The 22,057-nt window shown below is 39.7% G+C and overlaps 1 protein-coding gene across 1 annotated transcript in view; it reads right to left on the minus strand.

Annotated features, from left to right (window-relative positions):
• ntrk3a (neurotrophic tyrosine kinase, receptor, type 3a) overlaps positions 1–22,057 on the minus strand; it is a 155,367-nt gene that overhangs the window by 22,379 nt on the left and 110,931 nt on the right. The window contains exons 13-14 of the mRNA XM_063909703.1: positions 11,620–11,808; positions 1,856–1,986 (exon numbers count right to left, since the gene is read on the minus strand). Coding sequence (XP_063765773.1) covers positions 1,856–1,986; positions 11,620–11,808 — 320 coding nt within the window. The remainder of the gene's footprint in view (positions 1–1,855; positions 1,987–11,619; positions 11,809–22,057) is intronic.

Raw genomic sequence — 22,057 nt, forward strand, 5'->3', positions numbered from 1 at the left:
GAGGCAATACTTCGTCGAACAAAAAAAAGTTGCGCTGGAAAAGGACTATTACAATAATGGAAATTCAGACACCTTGTGTAAATCGTAGTCATGTGTGTGTAGGATACAGCTGGTTGTCCAGATAGAAAAAATTGCATTATGCTGCAAAGGGCAATAAATCCTGCAGGATTAAAAAGGCTGCAGCTGTAATCCCTCTATATCCTCACTAAGAAGAACACCTTTCTGTTGCAGGTCACTGTGGCGGCCATGTTTTCCATTAATAACCGCTCCTGTAACAAACAGCTGATTCTCTATCTTCAACATATGTCATGTTAGACCAGCAGTGGCTCAGTAAGTAAGGGCTTGGACTGGGAATCGTAGGGTCGCCGGTTCAAGTCAGATTTCACTGTATTTGCAAACTCCACATTTGCATTTAAATTCCAAAACAACTGAGCTAACTTAGACTAACTTTAACTAGCTACTCAAAGAGTATTTAACATCCCTAACCTGAGCTGTAGCGTTACCAGAGGCAGAGCACTCACCCTTCCTGACTGACTCTGAGAGAACTCTTGTTGAAAAGGATATCTGTTAGCGTAGCTAGTGTAAGAAATAATAATCAATATTATGTGTAACTACAACACTGTCTTATTTTGAAAACCGTTTTATTAACAGTTAACTACTTAGAATTTCCACTCTTAAGTGGCTGTGGAAGCGTGTTCCGAACTATTGAGTCACAGTCGGGAAACTTTTGTAAAACCTACTGCCGCATCCTTTTATTAAATAATCCTTTTAAAACTTACAAGAGGAGCTTCACTTTGTTTTCTTTTAAATCCACACCTGGACTTCGATCAAACGAACATTCCTACACTAGCTACCACCAGATCCTAACAACAATCCCCCTTACCGGTGAACTCAATAAAAATTTGCTTCTGCAATACACACACTGAGCTAAGCTTGAATGAGGCACAGAGAGGACCCAAAAGTACTTTGTATCATATTATTTTAAACAACTTTAATGTATGGTCAGTATGACAGATGAATAAACAGCAATATATATTTTTTAGATATTAGTTGTAAAAGATCTTGAGAACTGGGGCTATTTGATAAAACATCCGGGGCTATAACACTTCTGTGCATGTTGTACACTGTGAACACTTGCGCAGTGTGTTCAAACTGGTGTTGTGAAATCACACACTGCTGTTGTGCCTGCCGCTAACTCGGTAGCTAGTTATTGTTTATGGTAGGAAATCATTATAGACTGCACATTTAACCAATTAAAACGAATGGTGCTTTCTTTTTTTAACACCAGTATAGCGGTATGTTTATTAAATACAGAATAAAAACTCATGTACACCTTTTAATTGGATGGTGCTGTATTTAGTTGGTCCAACTGCAACCGCGGCTGGTTGCGACACTTTTGTTTCTTAACCACGATGCCGATCATTGAGAGTGAGAAGTGTATAGTGTTACACACTTGCAAGCACTTGGCATCTGCACATTAACAAATAAATGACCAGGATTCTTCAGTGAGTAGGCTAAGAAGTTGCTTATAATGCTTGGCACATAGGTAGCGATTAAACAGACAATAAAGTCTAATTTCTTGGGAAAGATTATTTGTCAGCTGAACCGTGAATGTATTTTGTGTCAGTAGGTGATACATGACTGATGGGCACTGTATGTTGAAGTGAGTGTTCAATGCATTTACTTTGCTGTCTGTTAAAACTGAATGACACATCTTCAAAACAACACTTAAAAGCGTGACAGGACTGATTTACTTTACAGAACCAGGAGAGAGCGTTTATGAAAAATCTGAGCAGAATAAGTGTGTAATAATGGAGACTCTATCTTCACAAAAACACCTACTTCCTTCTCTTACCTTTACAGCTACTAGCATCTTGTCCTTGGTGGGGCTCAGGTTGTAACACTCAGCCAGGAAGACCTTGCCAAAGGCTCCTTCTCCGAGCTCCCTCTTCAGAATGATGTCCCTCTGTTTGATATGCTGAACATCTGAGAGGGACAGAGGAAGAGGGACTGGATGACATGCATTTAAAACAATTATTTTTAAAAGGTACGGCACATCCACTCCTCTCTAACGTGGATGTTTTAATAAAATTATGCTAAAAGGAGGTAAACCACCTTATATACACCAGATTACTCTACACACTAAAGATCCTTAATACCACTAGGGTTAGGGTTATGTCACAGAAGGCTCCCAATAATCTTACACTACTTTATTATGTCATACAAGTTTCTCATTTTAAAATAGTTTCCACTTTTTAAGTTTTTTTGTTCAGTTTTTATGGTTTGGCACACTTGGAAAGTTATCTCACTCGGACAGTGTTAAAGTGCTTTCTTTCCCTTTGGTTACATATTTTTGAATGAAACCTGCCCAAAAAGAAACAAAGCAAGAATCTAGGAAAGGCAATCGTTGGGACATTAATTATGCAAATGACCATAGACTACCCAATCTACTCATGGTCATGGTGGACTACAGGAGGAACAGGATTCACGATTGACTGTTAAGCTGATGTACACACTCGTTTTCTTCAGTCCGATGGGTAAGAGGGAAAATCCAAAGGTAAGATAAGTGGGAGTTCTTGAACACTGGTGTTTAATTGCAATGAAATGAATGAGTCTCAAATCGTACCGCTGCTCAGGCCTTTAACAACTCATCAGATTGACACGGGCAACTATTTAATTTACTTTAATTTCATTTTTATTTGTTCTGCTCATGATGGTGCACAACATAAGAAAAAAAAAGAAAAGAAAATCAATTCACATTCAAAAACACAACTCTTTACACCTTCCATGAGCGAAAAGGAGCAGGGAGAATAATAAATCTTATTGTGCCTGCCCCTTACTCAAAACATAAACAATCAAAGTAGATGGTCTGTCAATTATAGTTACTTACAACAAATACTTACAGTAACGTGAGAAAAGAAACAAGCCACATGTACACTAATCCACAATCAACTAAGGAAACAGATTACCTGCCACTTCATAAAGTTTAGTTACTCTTTTTTTATACATCTTCTTGAACTGAAAAATATTTATACAACCCTTTAAATCATTCTGTAGACAATTCCACAGTGACTCCAACCACTGAAATACACATCTGCTTTAAAGTAGTCAATGGATTTATATTGTACGTGTTTCCCCACACTTCCACACAATAGCTCAAGTATGGCAAAACCAGTGAGCAGTATAGAATTCTCATTGCCTTGGAATCTAACACATACTTTGCTTTATTCAATACAGAAATATTATTTGACACCTTTTTTTTTACATGTGCTATATGTGCCATGTCAATTTGTTATCCATTGTCACACCCAAGAACCTAAATTCAGACACTCTTTCAATACAAACTCCATCTATTGACAGTGAAACTTTTTCACCCTTTTTTTTTTTAGCAAAAATCATAAACTTCATTTTGTTCAAAACGATAACTTATTTTCATCAAACCATATTTTAAGTTTGGCCATTTCATTTACAATGCTTTCTGCTAAAACCTGTAAATCATCTCCTGAACTAAAGAAATTGGTGTCATCTGCAAACAACACAAACTGCAGTATCTTTGATATCTCACATATGTCATTGATATACAAAAGAAAAAGCTTAGGCCCCAAAACCGAGCCCTGTGGGACTCCAAATTCAATGTTCATACTCTCAGATGTTTTACCAGCAAACTCTACGTATTGTTGTCTGTTATCTAAAGAGCTACTTAACCAGTTTAGAACTATTCCTCGCACACCATATGAATGTAATTTAGAAATTAAGATGGTGTGATCTATAGTATCAAATGCTTTTTTTAAATCAATAAATACGCCTATTGTGTATTTACGATTTTCTATTGCTGTTGTAATTTCTTCTGTTAGTTTCATTAATGCTAAAGCTGTAGATCGGTTTGCCCGAAAGCCATACTGACTCTCATTAAACAAATGATTCTTTTCAATAAATGTATCTAATTTTTGTAGAAACAGTACTTTGGAAAATTGTGAAAGTAGAGACACAGGTCTGTAGTTAGTAAAGCTGTGTTTATCTCCCATCTTAAAAATTGGAATAACCTTTGCTATTTTCATTCTGTCTGGAAAAGTACCCGTATTAAAAGAAAGATTGAAAATATAGCTTAGTGGTTTGGTCATACAGTCAATAGTCTCTTTCACTATAATCATGTCGATCCCATCTCTATCAGTTGATGTCTTATTGTGGGATTTTGCTACAATTGATCTAATTTCCATTTCACTCACTTCTCCGAGAAACATGGACTGCAACACTTTATGTTTCACATTCCAGCCACTCTCTGTTTGCTTATCCTCATGTTTTTTTATAGAATTTGCGAGATTACCCAACATTTACAAAGAATTGAATTCATTTGCCACTTCTTTCATGTTTTTTATTTCCTTATTATCGTTAATGAAATAACTGGGCAGACATGTGCACACGGGTTTATTTCCTATTACATTGTTTAGAATTTTCCAAGTGTCTTTGATATCATTTGTATTTTCTTTTAACTTCTTATTATAATACTCTTTTTGGCTTGTCAACTTATTTTTATAAGTCTTGTATTGTCTTTCAGCAGTCTTTGTTTACATTTAGTGAAGTCTCTATAAAGTTTATTTTTCTTTTTGCAAGCATTTTGTTATCCAAGGCTTTTTATTGAAACTAGATTTCTTATGTTTACATAGCGTTGCCGGACAGTGTTTGTCATACAGTGAAAGGTAGATCTTTAGAAATGCCTCATAAGCAGCATTTACCTCTTCTACATAAACTCCTTTCCACTCTTCTTTTAAGAGGTCATTCCTGAACTTGTTTATTGTTTCATCAGTTCTTACTCTTACATATCTATTGCAATGTTCCTCCTTCTTTGTCTTTATTTCACAATCATAGATTATACAATTAAATGGTCACTTATGTTATTTATTAACAGCCCACTTTTAACAGTGTTCTCCATGACATCTATAAAAATATTGTCAATTAATGTTGAACAAGTGGAGGTTATTCTACTGGGCTTGGTGATCAATGGGTATAGCCCTCTGCTGTATAATGCATCCATGAAGTCTGAAGTTGTTTTATGTTTGGATACATTTAAGAGGTCAATATTAAAATCACCACAGATTATAAATGTTTTACTTTCATTTAGCCTATTCAATACTTCCAAACTATCAAAAAGTTGTGTTTGTTGTGAGACCAAAACCTCAAAGAACAGGTTAACATGATCTTGGGATGGGGATGTTTAGGTGGGCGGGTTTGCCTCTAAAAGGTCCCCGGTTCTTAATCCTCATTACTAGATCAGCTCGACAATCTGATGGACGATTGAGTTTCCTGTCATGACCTTCTCTACTGTCACCTCTGTTCAGGTTCATGGATGAAGTCTGTTTGCCGGGGACAGAGCTGCACAAACACACATGAAGACAAAGGCACATGTCAGCAGCATTGACTGATGTTCTCTGGGTGATTCTAGCTTTGTTGCCTTGTTGAAAAGCCTTTTCAAAAGTGTTTGACTGCCGTGCAGTGACAGAGAGGTGACAGGTGTCAGAGTTGAGGAAGGTTGTCGGAGGGTGGCTGACCTTCATGTCTGATTGAATGGCTTCTTTTTCTCTTTCACCAAAGCCTTTGTTGATCTTTTTTTTTGGTACAATGTTGGCTGTGTGGTGTAGCCTCCATTAGCATTCAGCTATAGGTCAGAAGATGTTCTTGCTTGTTTGTATTAGAAAGAAAGGAGAATCATAATGGCAGGCTGAGGCTAACAGTCTATATCCTGTGGGTCAGACTAGATTGGTGTGATGGGGGGGTTCAATGGGGTGTTGTGATCGCTGTAACTGAGGGTGGTACATTTTACGTTACATTAGGCCTACAATGTATTTAACAGACGCTTTTATCCAATTCCATACAGTTCAATACAGAAGATATGACTATGGGGGCAATTTGGGGTTTAGAATATTGCCTAAGGGCACTTCAATATACACTGCTGGAATTGAACCACTGACCTTCAGACTGGTGCGTCAGTGCATTGAAACCTTCAGCCCAGCCATTTCTAATCTACTCTCCCCAACACTACATTCCGTAACTGAATGAACGTAAGGCTTGTGATTTTCGATATGGGGCTTTAAAAATACAATTGACCCCCCCCCCCTCTCCTGCCCCCTACAGTGGGACATCCCACTCTCTGTAAGATGCTACACTATCAAGTCTTTGTAGCCAATGACATTCATCGGTATCAAGGAAACCCCCCATTTTTTTTACAGGATCCGAACCTTTAAGGACTTCAAGTGCTATGAAGAGTTACATGCAAATGTGGTAAACATGTTTGTACTGATTTTTACTCAAAATGAAAAGAATCCCTGACAATGTACAATTGAGCCCTTTAATCTGATGCATATTTGCAGCAGTCTTGCAAAGCACACATTTTAATATATCTTAGTTAAACTTTCTATCACAATTATGGCTAAGGACAATTCACTTTTTCGCTGGATAGCAGTAGGGACTGTCCATACTATTCCTAAACAATTCTATGCTGAGGTATTGTTCTGCAAGTGACGGCTCTATATCTGGCGGCTAGTTTTGGAATATTCTGTTCAAGTATTTAGGCAAGGGGGAATTGTAGAAAAACTGACAAACAAATATAGAAATCAGGCCTAAGGAATGGTATCCATTCATATCTGATTGTAAGAATACTGCAATTAAAGGAATTATACTGTACGTCACACCTTTAAATGAACCCACTTTTCAATCAGTAGTCAATATTTAAAACATTGATTTTTTTGGTGTCTTGATTATGATAAGATAACAAGTCTTCAGTAGTCTAGATGGCCCAAACTAATAAGAAACACTGTTAATATTTCAGAATGAGGTTAGGACTGTTACGGGACACATTTTTCTTACATGCCGCCCCCATATGATAACATCAAAAATGCATTAATTAATTTGGGTCTTTGGATACAGCACACTGTTTTTAGCCCAGGTCCCTGCAGGCCAGCCACAGCAGCATGTTTGATGAGTATGGGCTCTAAAGGGATAGCTCATATGGTACATTCCACACTTTATGTAAAGATATGAAACATGTAGTCCTTGTTGCATTGGGAGTAAGATCTCTTAACATGCCTACTTGTGATAGATGGAGGCCAGGGAAAGGACAGCAGAGAGGGTTAATTACGGTCCACTCCAACAAGACTTATGAAATGAATGCATTGCCCTGGGAGCTGCTGTCACCCCTGGCCTTCAGGCTTCACAGCCCTCAGAACTCTGCATGAATAATTGCTGGAGAAAAAGTGGGGCTGTGAATGCATAATGCTGTAATATTTATCCTCAGTGTTACTTTGCTGCATGTCTAAAACTTTAATCTTGGGTTTTTAAACCGTGTGTCTCCAGAGAGTCTGTGTGAGAAGTTAACTGTTCCTTAAAACCCAAAGAGACATGTATGATGCATGTAATGTTATAAATTGAACAAATACTATGTCAAAGTACAATATAACTTCAGGCTTTGACACATCCAAACAAAGCTATTTTGTTTTCTAAGTAGCCCTTACGGACTGAGATGTTAACTAAACCACGCAAGTATTAAACATTACAACCAACACCATGATTAGCTTTGGTAGGTACATGGCAAAAATGTGTCGGTGCACAAACCTGTTCATAACTCAGCCATTTTTTCAGACCTTTTCTGAATCAACACCTCTGAATAACTGCCATCATCTTCAATGTGTTCTGGACCATCATGCTTTGAATTAATCAGGCCTTGCCTTCATCCAGGAGATGGTTAAACCAAAGACTCTAGCACATGGACTTTGCCCTGAATCGACTAATTGGCTCGCTTCTTCCTCACTGCGAGTGCGTTCCAGGTACTTCTCAACAAATACACAAATACATGCTTGCTTGACATCCTGGTTCCAAATGGAGTTTACCAGGACAGCAGAAGGTCTACACCTGTTCCATTGCGAACTGAAGCCCACTTATCTCTACAGCACTTTGGCCAAAGTAAAATCTGTACGATTTAAATGTTTGTTTTTGTTTTGTATTTAAATGTGCTGCTATCAAACTGCTGTTTTGTAGCTTCTATAAACCCCATTAAATATATGATGTCACAAGGGGTTACTACCATCAAACACTAAACACATCTTTGACAAAATGTCATAGCACAATGTTTAACCTTTATGAAAATGAGTTAAAGACATCATTTATGACGCTAGAATGCCTCAGCTAGAATCGCCGACTTTTAGAAAGCTTGTCAGCCAAATCCCCGTTAACAGACCAATGAAAAGGTGAGCTAACGTTGCCATAGAGACTCGTTCACATACAGCAGGTCACAGGGCCATGCAGAGGCTCCACTAACATGTTATTAATAACACACAGAGACGTCATGTTACCGGTATCACATATTATTCAGCCCACTTAAACGGAGCATACGTTTAATCTCTAGCTCTTTTCCTAATGTTCAGCATGTACTGCCAGATAGATAGATAGTGTTAATTAGTGAGCTGCAATAAACTACATTTTAGTATTTAAAGCCATACTTTTGCAGTTATTTTTGTGAAAGTAACTCAAAGTAATGCAAAAGTAATGTAACGCATTACAGTTCAGAGACAGTAATAATGTAATGTAACTTATTACTTTAAAAAGACAGTAATAAGTAATATGTACTGTATTACATTTTGAAAGTAACTTGCCCATCACTGATTATTTTGGTCTCCCTGTAAACATTGCATTTTATTCATTTTTATAAATCTGTATCTTAACAAGTCATTATGGATATTCTCGTTTATCTTTGGCGTCTGGTTGGTTAATTTAGCTGTTTTAAAGCAACAAATCAACTCAACTTCTATTACGGGTTCTTCCTGTCTTTAGTTTTGTTTTTCCTTTTGTACAGGAATTAGGATTAAAGAGTTTCATTCCTAATGAATATTTGTGGTGGTCTTTATGGCAGGCCTCAGGCACCTATGAAAGTGAACTGAGGCTCAAACGGCTAGCAGCTCTCTCCTCAAGCTCCAGTGCTGTGACCCTTTGACTTTCAACACTGTGTAAAAATTCTACCCAGCTTTAGCTTCTATAATTTGGACTGCATTGAAGCGGGCAGTGCTTTGTGCATGGCTCAATGGCTTTATCACAGTGGGGGCTGGGCACACACAAACATACATAATACACACACAACCACATACAAACAAACAAACATAATACACACACAACCACATAAAAACATGTCACACACACACACACACACGCACACACACACACACACACACACACACACACACACACACACACAAGGGTTAGCTGTATAAGGTGCCCGTTCCGCCACTGGGTTGCAATTAGCAGGACTGTAACGAGCTCTGGGACTGGCATCATCCAGCAGCATACATGCTACAGAGGCTCTGAGGCGGCAGAGCAAAACACTTTCCATCACTTGACAAATCTTTACTTCAAGTGGTTTTTAATGCTTTCTAAACACATGAATGGAAGTTACGTGACAAGAGAAGAAACCGTGTGCAATACAACAGATGAGTAATGTATTTAATGGTATTCTGAAGTGAATGTCATGCTTTGTCAAATTTAATGTATAGCTTTCCCTTATATTGTGTTGATTTAAGTACATCTAAAATGGCTTTATCAGTATTTGTTGGCATTACAAAAATAGATATAAGTGTACTGCAGATCATTTAAAAAACGTTATACAGCAGTAGTAAGACAGATAGTTACTGTGCAACAAACAGTATAGGATGTTGTAGAGCTTTAACTAAAAATGGAACTGGTAATTTGCTGGATCACACATTCTGGAGTAGCATGATTGCTTAAAAATATGGTGTGATGTGTGTCATATACATACCTGAAATATAGTAGTAGATACAACAAATTACTATTGGCTCGTGCTCCAACACGTTGTACTTGATAGGCTAAGAGGCAGGACATCACTAATTGGTTGACCAATCACAACAGAGCCGGCCAGCTAACCAATCAGAGCGGACTGGGCTCTGGTTTCAGACAGACGGTGAAAAGAGGTGCTGCAGCACAGGCAGCATGAGAAAAATAAAGAGCTTTTTGAACTTTAAAGCTTGGAGACATGTCACAGTTATTCCCTCAAAACACGACATCAGAAGTCCATATAAGAAAATATTAAATAAGCAGACAACTGTGTGTGTGTGTGTGTGTGTGTGTGTGTGTGTGTGTGTGTGTGTGTGTGTGTGTGTGTGTGTGTGTGTGTGTGTGTGTGTGTGTGTGTATGTGTGTGTACTAGTGAGTTGAGCATGAGCTCACAAAGATGATGATGGCTTTATCATTACAAACTCATGACAGGAAGAAACACACACACATACAGCACCTGTAGAAATATATAGCTGGTAATAATCACACAAGGTGACTCTAGTGATGGATTAGCATCACCATTGGCAGCAACATCAGTTGTGTGTGTGTGTGTGTGTGTGTGTGTGTGTGTGTGTGTGTGTGTGTGTGTGTGTGTGTGTGTGTGTGTGTGTGTGTGTGTGTGTGTGTGTGTGTGTGTGTGTGTGTGTATGTGTGTGAAGATTTATGTGGCTGTAAAGTCAAGAAGTGATTTGCTCCCCTGCTGTGGCAGAATACTATCTGTGTTCAATAGAGACACAAAGAGGGTAGAGGGACTACTGGAATAAAAGGGACAGGGGGGGGGGGGGGTGCACCAGGATATAGATGTTACAAAAGGTTGTGCAACAGGGTTACTAACCTTAGCCACCATGTGAGGCTTCTACAGAATGACCACAACTCGTGGGACACAATTTCACACTCATTTCAATGATAGGTTGCTAACATTGCTATTGATGCTCTTTTTAAAAGAATAAAGAAAGCCTGTATGAAAAAAACCACCAGAGAAAAAGGGACGTTTGCTTTCTATTGACAGAGGGATAGTTATACAGGGCAGTGTGAGGGGGATCAACCTAGTATTCCATATCAGTGTCAGCATGTATCCAGATTATCCACACCAAAGTCAGAACCATGTCACTTTGTTTGAAAAGTGGTAGGGGAACATTTATCAGATAAACAAGAAAAACTAGTTTTGCGCACCCCCCTGCATGCATTACACTAGTAATGTAGGTCTACTTTTGAACGCCAACCCTAATGAATTACTACTTTTGAGTGGCAGCTTCCAGATGAAATGCTAGGTGGTGAAGCCTGAGCAGTGTACCACTCGAGTGGTTGGCATACCAGCCGTGTCACTCCAGAGAAGAGTATAAAAGTCCTGCTTGCATTTCAATCTGGCATTTTAGGTTTAACAGCAACAAGATCACAGTTCCAACGTAGTCCACCATAGATGTTTTTGAATTGACATTTGAAAAGGTCTTTGCTCAAATTATGTAGTTATTTTATCTATTTTCCTGAGAATGTTATGGTCAGTATGTTTGGAATGCTGTGTTGCTGAATTCCTGGACTTGTAGTTTGGTCAGCAACACAATTTAAATGCCAACCAGCCAACACAAAGAGGAACCAAACAGGTATGAGAGAGCAGTCGTCCTTCCAGAGGAAACCCAACCTCTCCATGGATGGTGACATAAAATGTGTCTAAAAATCAGCTGCAGGCATCTACTCCTTTGAACAAATCTGCCCCTTAACTTGACATGACCCCCTAAAAGTAAGCCCCCCCCCCCCCCCCCCCCGCACAGTGTGGATGTGTGTACTTACAGGTGGTGGGTTTGTTGCAGTTGTGTCCATGTCTGAAGTACTGTGGGTTCTCTATCACGGGTATCCTGGTCATTCCAATCACCACGGCGTCCGGCCCGCCATCCAGCGTACAGTGACTGATAATCCCATGGTTCACGTGATGAAGGGGGCTGGCTGAGTCTTCCTCACCACTTATCACTGCTACTGGTCCTAGAAAGCAGGGGAAACAGAAACAAAATGTTATGTTATCTAGCTAAGTATACATCATTCTTGAACAATGCAACAACAATTAACCTTTGCACACAACTTAAAAAGTCTTTAAAATGTAAGCGTATCACAGATGCAGAACAGTCATAATTTGTCAGCAGTGTCTGTCATAACAATTAGTTAAATGTTTATAATGGTCACTAATTTCTTTTAGCCAACATAAAATATGAGAATTTGATTGGCTTTGGTCATACTGGTCTTTGTCTATATTTGCAATTCTGTATTCAATGCATATTGAAGTTAATTGTATTTCTGATGTATTTCTTTTAGCATTTATGTTGATTTATTTTTTCTATTTTTCTTCTAAATTACAGCAGTCTAACTTTCTTTTTGTTAAATCCATGAGGAACTATCATTTTTCACTTTTTTTGTGATGATCCTTTTCCTCTCTGCATGTGTGGGAAAGTTCAGCTCAGTTTAATATCATTATAAATGATATAATGGTATATGTTTCTCCCCTTTTCAGTGTTCTCCATGGCTGTAATGTGTTATGGTGTTCTGCTGCAGTAATTGAATCATTACATCTCTATCATTGGTGGCCTCAGTGGACCATGTGCTGTATACATATAGGCCTGGTCCCCGGGGCCACACAGCACAGGACTACTGATGTGGGCCGCTCAGTATTCTCTGGTGGAACCAAACACATCTAGCTGCTGTTAATACGGCTGACACAGTCACCCTTCACAGCTGACAGAAAACAAGGAGGCATTTGGGCTGTGAGCTGGTGGTGGAGGTGGAGGTGGGGGGGTTGATGGAAAGGGAACAGGAGGACATGATGAGAGAGGAAGAATGGAAATAAAAGAACCTATGAGAGCACGATGAACAGGATGAAATGGGGAAAGAAAGGAAAGATAGTGGCAGGATTATTACCTGTGCATTAGGAATGCAACACATGAAAAGCATTCCTATCAGGTTTATGGCCAGTGACTGTATGGCAGGGAGTACAATAACACGCAGAGATATCCTCCTCTTAGAATGGATACAAACATAACAAAACAACATTTGAGACGACAGTTAGCTCCAGTGATTCTCTCATTAATGTCAAGCATTTTTGGGGTTTTCCCTTTCCTGTCATGGATTTTGTGCACGTAAATGGCCTGCAAAGGCTAACATCCCTGTGTTCCCTCCAGAGGGACTCCCCAACCATCCTGCCTGAAACGCCTCCATTGGCTCCTTTGTTTACTTCAGTCACATAGTGATGACAGTCGCGCTTCTATGGTTAGCGCTCCAACACATTGTACATGATAGGCAAGGGGTGGGACATCTTTATACGGTTGACCATTCACAACAGAGCCGGCCAGCTAACCAATCAGAGCAGACTGGGCTCTGGTTTCGGACAGAGGGTGAAAAGAGGTGCTGCAGCACAGGCAGTATGAGAAACATAAAGAGCGTTTTGAAACTTAAAGCATGGAGACATGTAGAGGCACAACATACTAATATGAACCTGGAAATGAGCAAAATATGTCGTCCATAGCTTATTCTTTACTCTGTTTATTATCCAGTTCAACACAAAGAGCTAGCACTATGTTACATGATCAGGCCTCCATGACCTTACTTTGTGGTCTGACTAGAGGCTAAACGTCCTATGTGCAGCCTCTACACTAAAGGTCAGAGTCATTAAAGGTTGTTGAACATTTTTTCAAATACGCTTATTGGTTACCTATCGTCAAGAGACAGAGACATGTTTATTAGCGAGCTTCAGAAGTGTTTGTACTGTAGGTGCATTACATCTGTACCAGTGTCAGTATAGGGTTAGTGTCAGACAAATGATGATGGATGTAGCTGGCTGGTAAATTGGCGTTTTGCAATCAGAGGGTCAGTGGTTTGATCCCCAGTCCATAGAGTAAACATGTCCAAGTGTCCTTGGGCTAGGTACTTACCCCAAATTGCTGCCAATAGCACGTCTAATAGCAACACCAGTTTGATGCATGTGCGCTTACTGTTCACTCATGAGTCTGTCTGGTCCTGTTATGAATTAAGTATATTACTAGTTTAGTTATCTCTTCGGTATTGAAATGTATGTAAGTAGCTTTGGATGAAATGTCAGCCGAATGACATGGAATATGAATAACAATAACATATATGCTGACTTGCATATTCTGGCTTTTTGTGTTTTTTTATTCACTTCCAGCTGAGGTTTGTAGCAGCTCCTCCATAGAGAATCTCAGTGAGCAAGACGAGGTTCGGATGTATGCTGAAGGACGCTTGGGAAGAACTTGTGAGTAGTGATGGACATGTTGGCTGCTGCAGGGATCTGACTCTGACCTCTGTCAGTTCCTGCACACATATATCTTTGCTAATATTTAGGCCATGTGCCAGACAAGCTGACATGTAAGCTGAGCAGTCAGCTGATTGTGGATCAGCAAGGAGGCAGAGTGTGTGAAGGAGAGACGTGGGGGAATAGACAAGGGCAGAAATATAAAAGGTGTCAGAAAGTGTGAGGTAGACAGTTCTTTTGGAGCACAAAAGTCAGAGGTTGACTGATGTTAGTGGCGCAAAGGGCAGACTGATGCTGTGACAGCCAGCAGACATGTAGCTGTTTCCTTTCTAGTTTACAGGCAGAGGCTCACACATCACTACTTTGAAAGGATGCATGTTGGAATTGTTGCTGTTATAAAGAACTATCTACTGTACAATTCAAAATGTCCTGCACATGTAGTGTATGAGGAGTGAAACATTTTATAACAGAACCAAGGTGCCTTTCTTTATGCTGACCCGGGATTTAGTATCGCAAGGGGTCCCACGACAAAGAGCAATGGGATCTCTACATCGGATTCAGGAATATATAGCTGAAAATACTATCTGTGGCAGACACGCATTTATGATGCTAACAAGTTTTGACAGCAGGATAGTCTCCTATCGCTAAGCTAAAGGTGGCTAATGTTTGGCGTGAAGACATTTAATAGTCCCATTTAGCCACTGCCATTTTAAGAGGCATATTCAGACATTTACCAATGGGGTATTTACTGACGTCATAATTTATGTAAAACAAAACAGAAAATATCTTCAGTTGTGTTAATCAGAGATTGAATTTCAGGCACCTAAACAAAAACTTGATTCAAGACGAGGGGACCAGAGGCTAAAATGCGAACTAATTTCTGCGTTTTAAGACCCATTCCTGCATCTCTATAAGAAACAAATGTCTTTGGATATTAAAGTCACATTCAAACAACAGCCTAGCGCCCAACATTAGGTGAATGTAAGACATCTGCTTCTGTAAACAGAGTACAGACTGTGAACTGTTCCTTTAAGCACCCATATCTTCCAACTCTTGTTTGTTCCTTTCTTAGTGGTCTTAATAATGCAATAAGGTATGATTTCTTCACAATAACTCAACAAAATGCTGCTGAAAAAGAAACTGCAAACCTTCAAATTGATACAATAAGTTGTAGTGTTTGAATGGGAATTGATCAATCCTCTCAGTGAGTGCAGCCATGCTCCAGTGATGCACTAAGCATTAAAAATGGGACTCTGTACCCAATTACTTGCAATTTGACTGGAACACAGAGCCCCTAATGTCTTATTGGAACTACCAGGGAATCCACTTGTAGAATAAGGAAAACGTCCTGGGGTCACAGTGATTTATGCTGTAGTTTATGACAGGGCCACCCCCTCCATTTTCCAGCCCAATTGGCGCCACAGTCTTTCAATCACACATTATTACGCACATTAATCTAATAGGCTTGCAGTACGGATACCTCCTTCTCACTGGCTCACAGAACAGTCAGAAATAATTTATTACCTGAATAAATCACCTGATCAGGCTTTACAAAGTGAGAACGCGGCTTGGTAACATCACGCTGCATTCTGGGAAATGCAGTGATTTATGAGGACACATCAGCATATTACTGCAAAGATTAACAGACAAATGTATGCTCAAAGAGGAGATGGGACAACTGAATGAAGGATGGCAAAAAACCTGGGAAACCTTTGTCAAAATCCTTCAAAATCGACCCCAAACAAATGTTACACCATTGGAAAGAGGAGCTTCTTAATTTTCCAGTGATATCCTTGATGTTTTTACAGCAGCCTATTGTTTGCGGAGATTCATTCATCGTATTGATTAGGCTAATTCATTTTAAGATAGTAGCATTGAAGACGAAGATGTTTGTGAGGGATAGTGCGGACAAAATTTGGTGAGTATGTGTATGTGTTGTAACGTTTTTGCCCTTAAGTTTCCCACTCATCACCGTACTTTTAAAATCTTTAACGCTGTATTTAATCATCGGAATTCAGCGATAATATTGTAATATTCTGAAAGCCAATACTTTATTTTTAATTAACATCAGATGAAAAAACCCTGTCCCAGACCCTTTCCCTCACTTCAGCGGCGCCGATCAGGAGAGATCGCTGACTTCCTGCTTTTACAAGCTTCAAAAAAACATTTTGATAGAACGGCTCACATACAGTATTACCGTAAATGAACAAATAGTATTTAATAAATTACTTTACAAAATACAAAACACAGTTCTTGTAAAATATGTTTTCTCATTTTCGTCTGCATGCAGTTCATGGGTGAGTGGACAGATATTAGAGATTGAATCAAAAGGCAACTTGTACTTTAGAGATTCATCAGTTAAAAGAAAACTTTGCCCACAAAATGTATATCTCTTATGTAAAAGTCATGTGGGACCGGTTATTCTGCACGAGTTGTGTGAGAGATCGTAAACTGATCTTTTCACACATTTTGCAAACTTCCATTAAACACACAACCAGAAATGACTCAGACAGCAGCTTGAGGCTTCACTATAATCCCAATTAATGAGTTGATATGACGTGTTGAAGAAGCCAAAAGTAATTCTGGTGTCCACACCAAACGTTTCCATGAGTCACAGTGGATCGATACATTGGCAATGTACCCTTCCTGTGAGACAGACAATAGAGTTAGAAACTTAAAGATGCTGCTGGTGTTAAAGTATAATATTAAAAAGAACATATTGGCCAGCATCAGCCCCCGGAAACACTGGTTATTGTACTAGGATAGATAACTTTAGTTATAAATGGAAAACTGTTCGATTACATTGAACATTTGAGTTCAGCACACAACCATTTTGTTGTTTTTTAGTGAAAGTCATTTCACATTCAAGTTTATCTTATCTTTGCTGATAAAAAACACAGAATGCTTTTTTGTTGTTTAGGCCGTAGGACCCAAAACCCGAAAAAAATGGAAGGTCAGTGTAGAGATAAAAATCAAGCTTGAATGAAAAAAAGATGATAACAAAAAAAAAGTGGGCAAGGTAATCAAATCAAAGAAAAAATAGCAAAACTAAACGAGGAACAAACCTGAAACATGGATCATTGAGATCAAACTGATAGAACACTGGGAAACACAGACTTATATAGAAAGAGAAACGAATCAAAAGGGCGATTACACACAGGTGCATATAGCCAGGGCAAAAAAACACAGCTTGAAAACACAAAGACAGGAAGTTAAACCAGACGGGAAAAATACCTCCAGGGACTTTCCACTGACTCTTCCCATTATGCTTCTCTGTTTAGCTTTACTCTTTGCCAGAACAATCTGCACTGAAAGATCCACAAGTTTAAACTGAGTCGACGGTTCTGAGATGACACGCGAGACACCTTTGCTTTGCTACTTTCTTTGAAACAATGCGATAGTATGATACTTCATTCTTGGTTCAACTCTGAAATGCTTGTTGCATCACATCAGCTCCATTTATGACATCAACAAGGAAAATATTAAGACAAGAATCAAGTCAACATATATTAAACCTAAAATTCAACCACAATATGCTAAAGACCTTTAACGCACATTGACCGGGATTGATCTCAACTCAAAAGCATGTGTAAGTCTAACTTTTTGGACCCTGTATCTCCATTTTGATGGTAACGATTCATATTCACTGTTCAGGACATGGTTTAGGTCAGAGACAATGGCAATTATCTTATATGGTAGGCTTATTAATCGAGCTTCTCAAAGGGTTGACCTTCAATCTTTGAGTACATTTTCAATTGGAGGAGCCGTTTTGACTTTAAAGTAGTGACAAACACTACTATCATGAATTATTGCAATAATATAGAACACTTTAGTTACAGAAAACTAAAGAAAAATGTGTCTACTCGCCACTAAACACCTTAGTGGTGGAAAAAATAAATGTTGAGTTTTTTGTCATTTTCTGAAGTAACCAGGCACTGAAGCATCTCCAAGTAAAGACCAATGGAAGTGACTTCTGTTCAAGAACATGTCCTTACTCTGAAGGTCTAAAAACTTAATTGATAGCAGTACAGGAATAAACACACATACACAGGGGACGGCTGTAAATTGATAGCACATGGTGTGAGGCTCTGTACAGTGTTGCTAAATGATGGTGTATAATTACTTCACCTTTAACACCTCCCAGTGTCCCTGCAGCTCGGAGGCCTGATCTCCCAGCAGACTCTCTTAGCCTTTTAGCCTCCCCTCTCTCTCTCTAATCCCCTCCACTGGTATTTCTACCTGACTCTCCCCTCATTTCTCCCTATGCTTCCCATCTTCTCTGAGTGTCGCTCCATCTCTGTGATGTTAAACGATAGCGGCAGGCAGAGCTTTTCTCATCTGAAAACCCACTTTCCCCTCACCCATCCCTCCTCTCTCATTCTCCTTCTCCCTTTCGTAATTGGTTTGCCGCTGGGGGCTTCGAGGATGGGGGGGATGTTGGAGGAAGGAGGAAGATGTCACAGAGGCTAACAGCATAGCACTGCCGTGTAGACAGACAAGAGAAAACAACAAACACGAAACAATTACAGTGTCTGGGTGGTGCCGGCCGATACAGTTGCCTCCTCACTTACAGCACAAAGGTTGTGGTAGTGTTTGTGTGTGTGTGTGTGTGTGTGTGTGTGTGTGTGTGCGTGTGTGTGTGTGTGTGTGTGTGTGTGTGTGTGTGTGTGTGTGTGTGTGTGTGTGTGTGTGTGTGTGTGTGTGTGTGTGTGTGTGTGTGTGTGTGTTGTTTCTGCTACCAGTTAGTGTGTTTCTCTTTTTTTGCTGAGGTGGAGACCTTGGTGTAGAAAAAGGCAAACTTGGTGAATAAATGATGGCGTACATGAAGCAAGGAGTTTAAGTTTAACTCCTTAAACATCAGCAAGGAGCTAAACACATGAGCTGTGTGTGGAGCGGTGAGGACTGAAGACTGGCACTTTCCTCAAATTGTTACATAAAACAAATTATTATGTCATATGTCCACCATGTTTTCCATTATCTGAGCTTTGACTGGAGAATCAGCTCCATCAACCAATGCATTTGAGGCCCACTATGTGTCCTTTATGGTGCATCATTGAGGAATTGGGAGGAATCTCTGTTTATGAGAGTTTACCATAAGGTTTCATGGAACCTTAACCCTAATGGCAAACCGGTCGTGAAGCCAATTTTCTTCCACCAGTGTTTAGCCTAGTGTTTCCTAACGGACACAGCCAGTAATTTACATCAAGTATTGCATATTTCCCAAAAGATATTCATATTTGTTCTGTTTTAATTGACATTGTTTTGCCACATAGCACTTGAAAAAAATGATTGTTCTCTTGCCTCGCATGGCTAATATCAGCCTAGGCATCAAAGTCAGTCTGAGTAATTGTTAACAAGATTAAGAGCCAGCAAAAATAACCTATTATTTTTGGGGTGTTTAATGGAGGAATGTGGTCACACTTTCAAAATAACCCAAAGAGACAGACAGCGAGAGAGAGAGCAACATAGAGACCGGAAGTATTGAATGGTGTATTGAATTGGAAAAGCAGAATAAAAATGCCATGAACGGTTTCCGGGACAGGACATGTTTTTATGATGATAAGGACATAATAAGAAAAAAGCATCAGTAGGATGAATAGTGGCAAAGTGACATTTGCAACAAAACATATTCCTGCCCACCTCTTCCTGCTAGACATTATTATAGATGACATGATAAAATGTTGTGTACTACAGGATAGATTATGGATGAGTAGAGACATGAGTGAATGCCTGAGAGATCACTGACTGCTTTGATGAATATAAAATGTTAATCTGGCATTTTTAACATTTCCTTCATTCATATGAAAAGGAATAGCAAATTGAATGTGATTTCCCTAAATGAACATTAATGACCGTGCAGGTCGGTAACATTTTTATGAGGATTGAGATAATGTCTGGGATAATGGATCAGGGTCGTCCCAAATGGAGGATTATGCTAGAATTAATGTGAAATACCTTTAATTTCACATAATCCTGGAAAAGCAAGGCAAACAGAAGTCAACGACATATTGAGCGATAAACAAGGATCTACCAATGGCTAAAAAGAAAGAAACTGACTGAAAAAAAAGCAGGACTAATGATGGGATAAAGTGCAGGAGTATGGGAAACCAGGTGGTCACAGAGCTGATGGTGAACAGGTGCAACTAATAAGGCCAAGATGGACAATCAAAACAAGCGGGAAAACACTGCAAGTAAAAGCAGACATTTCAAAATAAAACAAGAAAGACACAAACTTAAAACTAGGGTCATGAAAGCAGTAGTCTAAGGTGTCAAAAAGGAGAAAATGCAGGGCTTCCAGTTAGCTCAGTGGTTAGAGCAGGCGGTCCATATGCCGACTCCAGAGCCTGCTGACAAATGCACGCAATATCCTCCCCTCTGTCTCCCCCTTTCACTCTAATATCTTCATCTTCAATAAAGGCCCTCTGGCCCAACAATACCTTATTAAAATGATATCTATATACATATACAGTGGGGAGAACAAGTATTTGATACACTGCCGATTTTGCAGGTTTTCCCACTTACAAAGCATGTAGAAGTCTTTCATTTTTATCATAGGTACTCTTCAACTGTGAGAGACGGAATGTAAAACAAAAATCCAGAAAATCACATTGTAGGATTTTTAAATAATTAATTTGCATTTTATTGCATGACATAAGTATTTGATCACCTACCAACCAGTAAGAATTCCGGCTCTCACAGACCTGTTAGTGTTTCTTTAAGAAGTCCTCCTGTTCTCCACTCATTACCTGTATTAACTGCACCTGTTTGAACTTGTTACCTGTATAAAAGAAACCTGTCCACACACTCAATCAAACAGACTCCCACCTCTCCACAATGGCCCAGACCAGACAGCTGTGTAAGGACATCAGGGATAAAATTGTAGACCTGCACAAGGCTGGGATGGGCTACAGGACAATAGGCAAGCAGCTTGGTGAGAAGGCAACAACTGTTGGCGCATTTATTAGAAAATGGAACAAGTCCAAGATGACGGTCAATCTCCCTCGGTCTGGGGCTCCATGCAAGATCTCACCTCGTGGGGCATCAGTGATCATGAGGAAGGTGAGGGATCAGCCCAGAACTACACAGCAGGACCTGGTCAATGACCTGAAGAGAGCTGGTACCACAGTCTCAAAGAAAACCATTAGGAACACACCACGCCGTCATGGATTAAAATCCTGCAGCGCACGCAAGGTCCCCCTGCTCAAGCCAGCGCATGTCCTGGCCCGTCTGAAGTTTACCAATGACCATCTGGATGATCCAGAGGAGGAATGGGAGATGGTCATGTGGTCTGATGAGACAAAAATAGAGCTTTTTGGTCTAAACTCCACTCGCCGTGTTTGGAGGAAGAACAAGGATGAGTACAACCCCAAGAACACCATCCCAACCGTGAAGCATGGAGGTGGAAACATCATTCTTTGGAGATGCTTTTCTGCAAAGGGGACAGGACGACTGCACCGTATTGAGGGGAGGATGGATGGGGCCATGTATCGCAAGATCTTGGCCAACAACCTCCTTCCCTCAGTAAAAGCATTGAAGATGGTTCGTGGCTGGGTCTTCCAGCATGACAACGACCCAAAACCCACAGCCAGGGCAACTAAGGAGTGGCTCCGTAAGAAGCATCTCAAGGTCCTGGAGTGGCCTAGCCAGTCACCAGACCTGAACCCAATAGAAAATCTTTGGAGGGAGCTGAAAGTCCGTATTGCCCAGTGACAGCCCCGAAACCAGAAGGATCTGGAGAAGATCTGTATGGAGGAGTGGGCCAAAAGCCATGCTGCAGTGTGTGCAAACTTGTCAAGAACTACAGGAAACGTCTAATCTCTGTAATTCTAAACAAAGGTTTCTGTACCAAATATTAAGTTCTGTTTTTCTGATGTATCAAATACTTCTGTCACCCAATAAAATGCAAATTAATTATTTTAAAATCATACAATGTGATTCTCTGGATTTTTGTTGTAGATTCCGTCTCTCACAGTT

This window comes from Eleginops maclovinus, chromosome 2 (genome assembly GCF_036324505.1).
Source record: "Eleginops maclovinus isolate JMC-PN-2008 ecotype Puerto Natales chromosome 2, JC_Emac_rtc_rv5, whole genome shotgun sequence".
In the NCBI taxonomy this organism is placed as follows: Eukaryota; Metazoa; Chordata; class Actinopteri; order Perciformes; family Eleginopidae; genus Eleginops; species Eleginops maclovinus.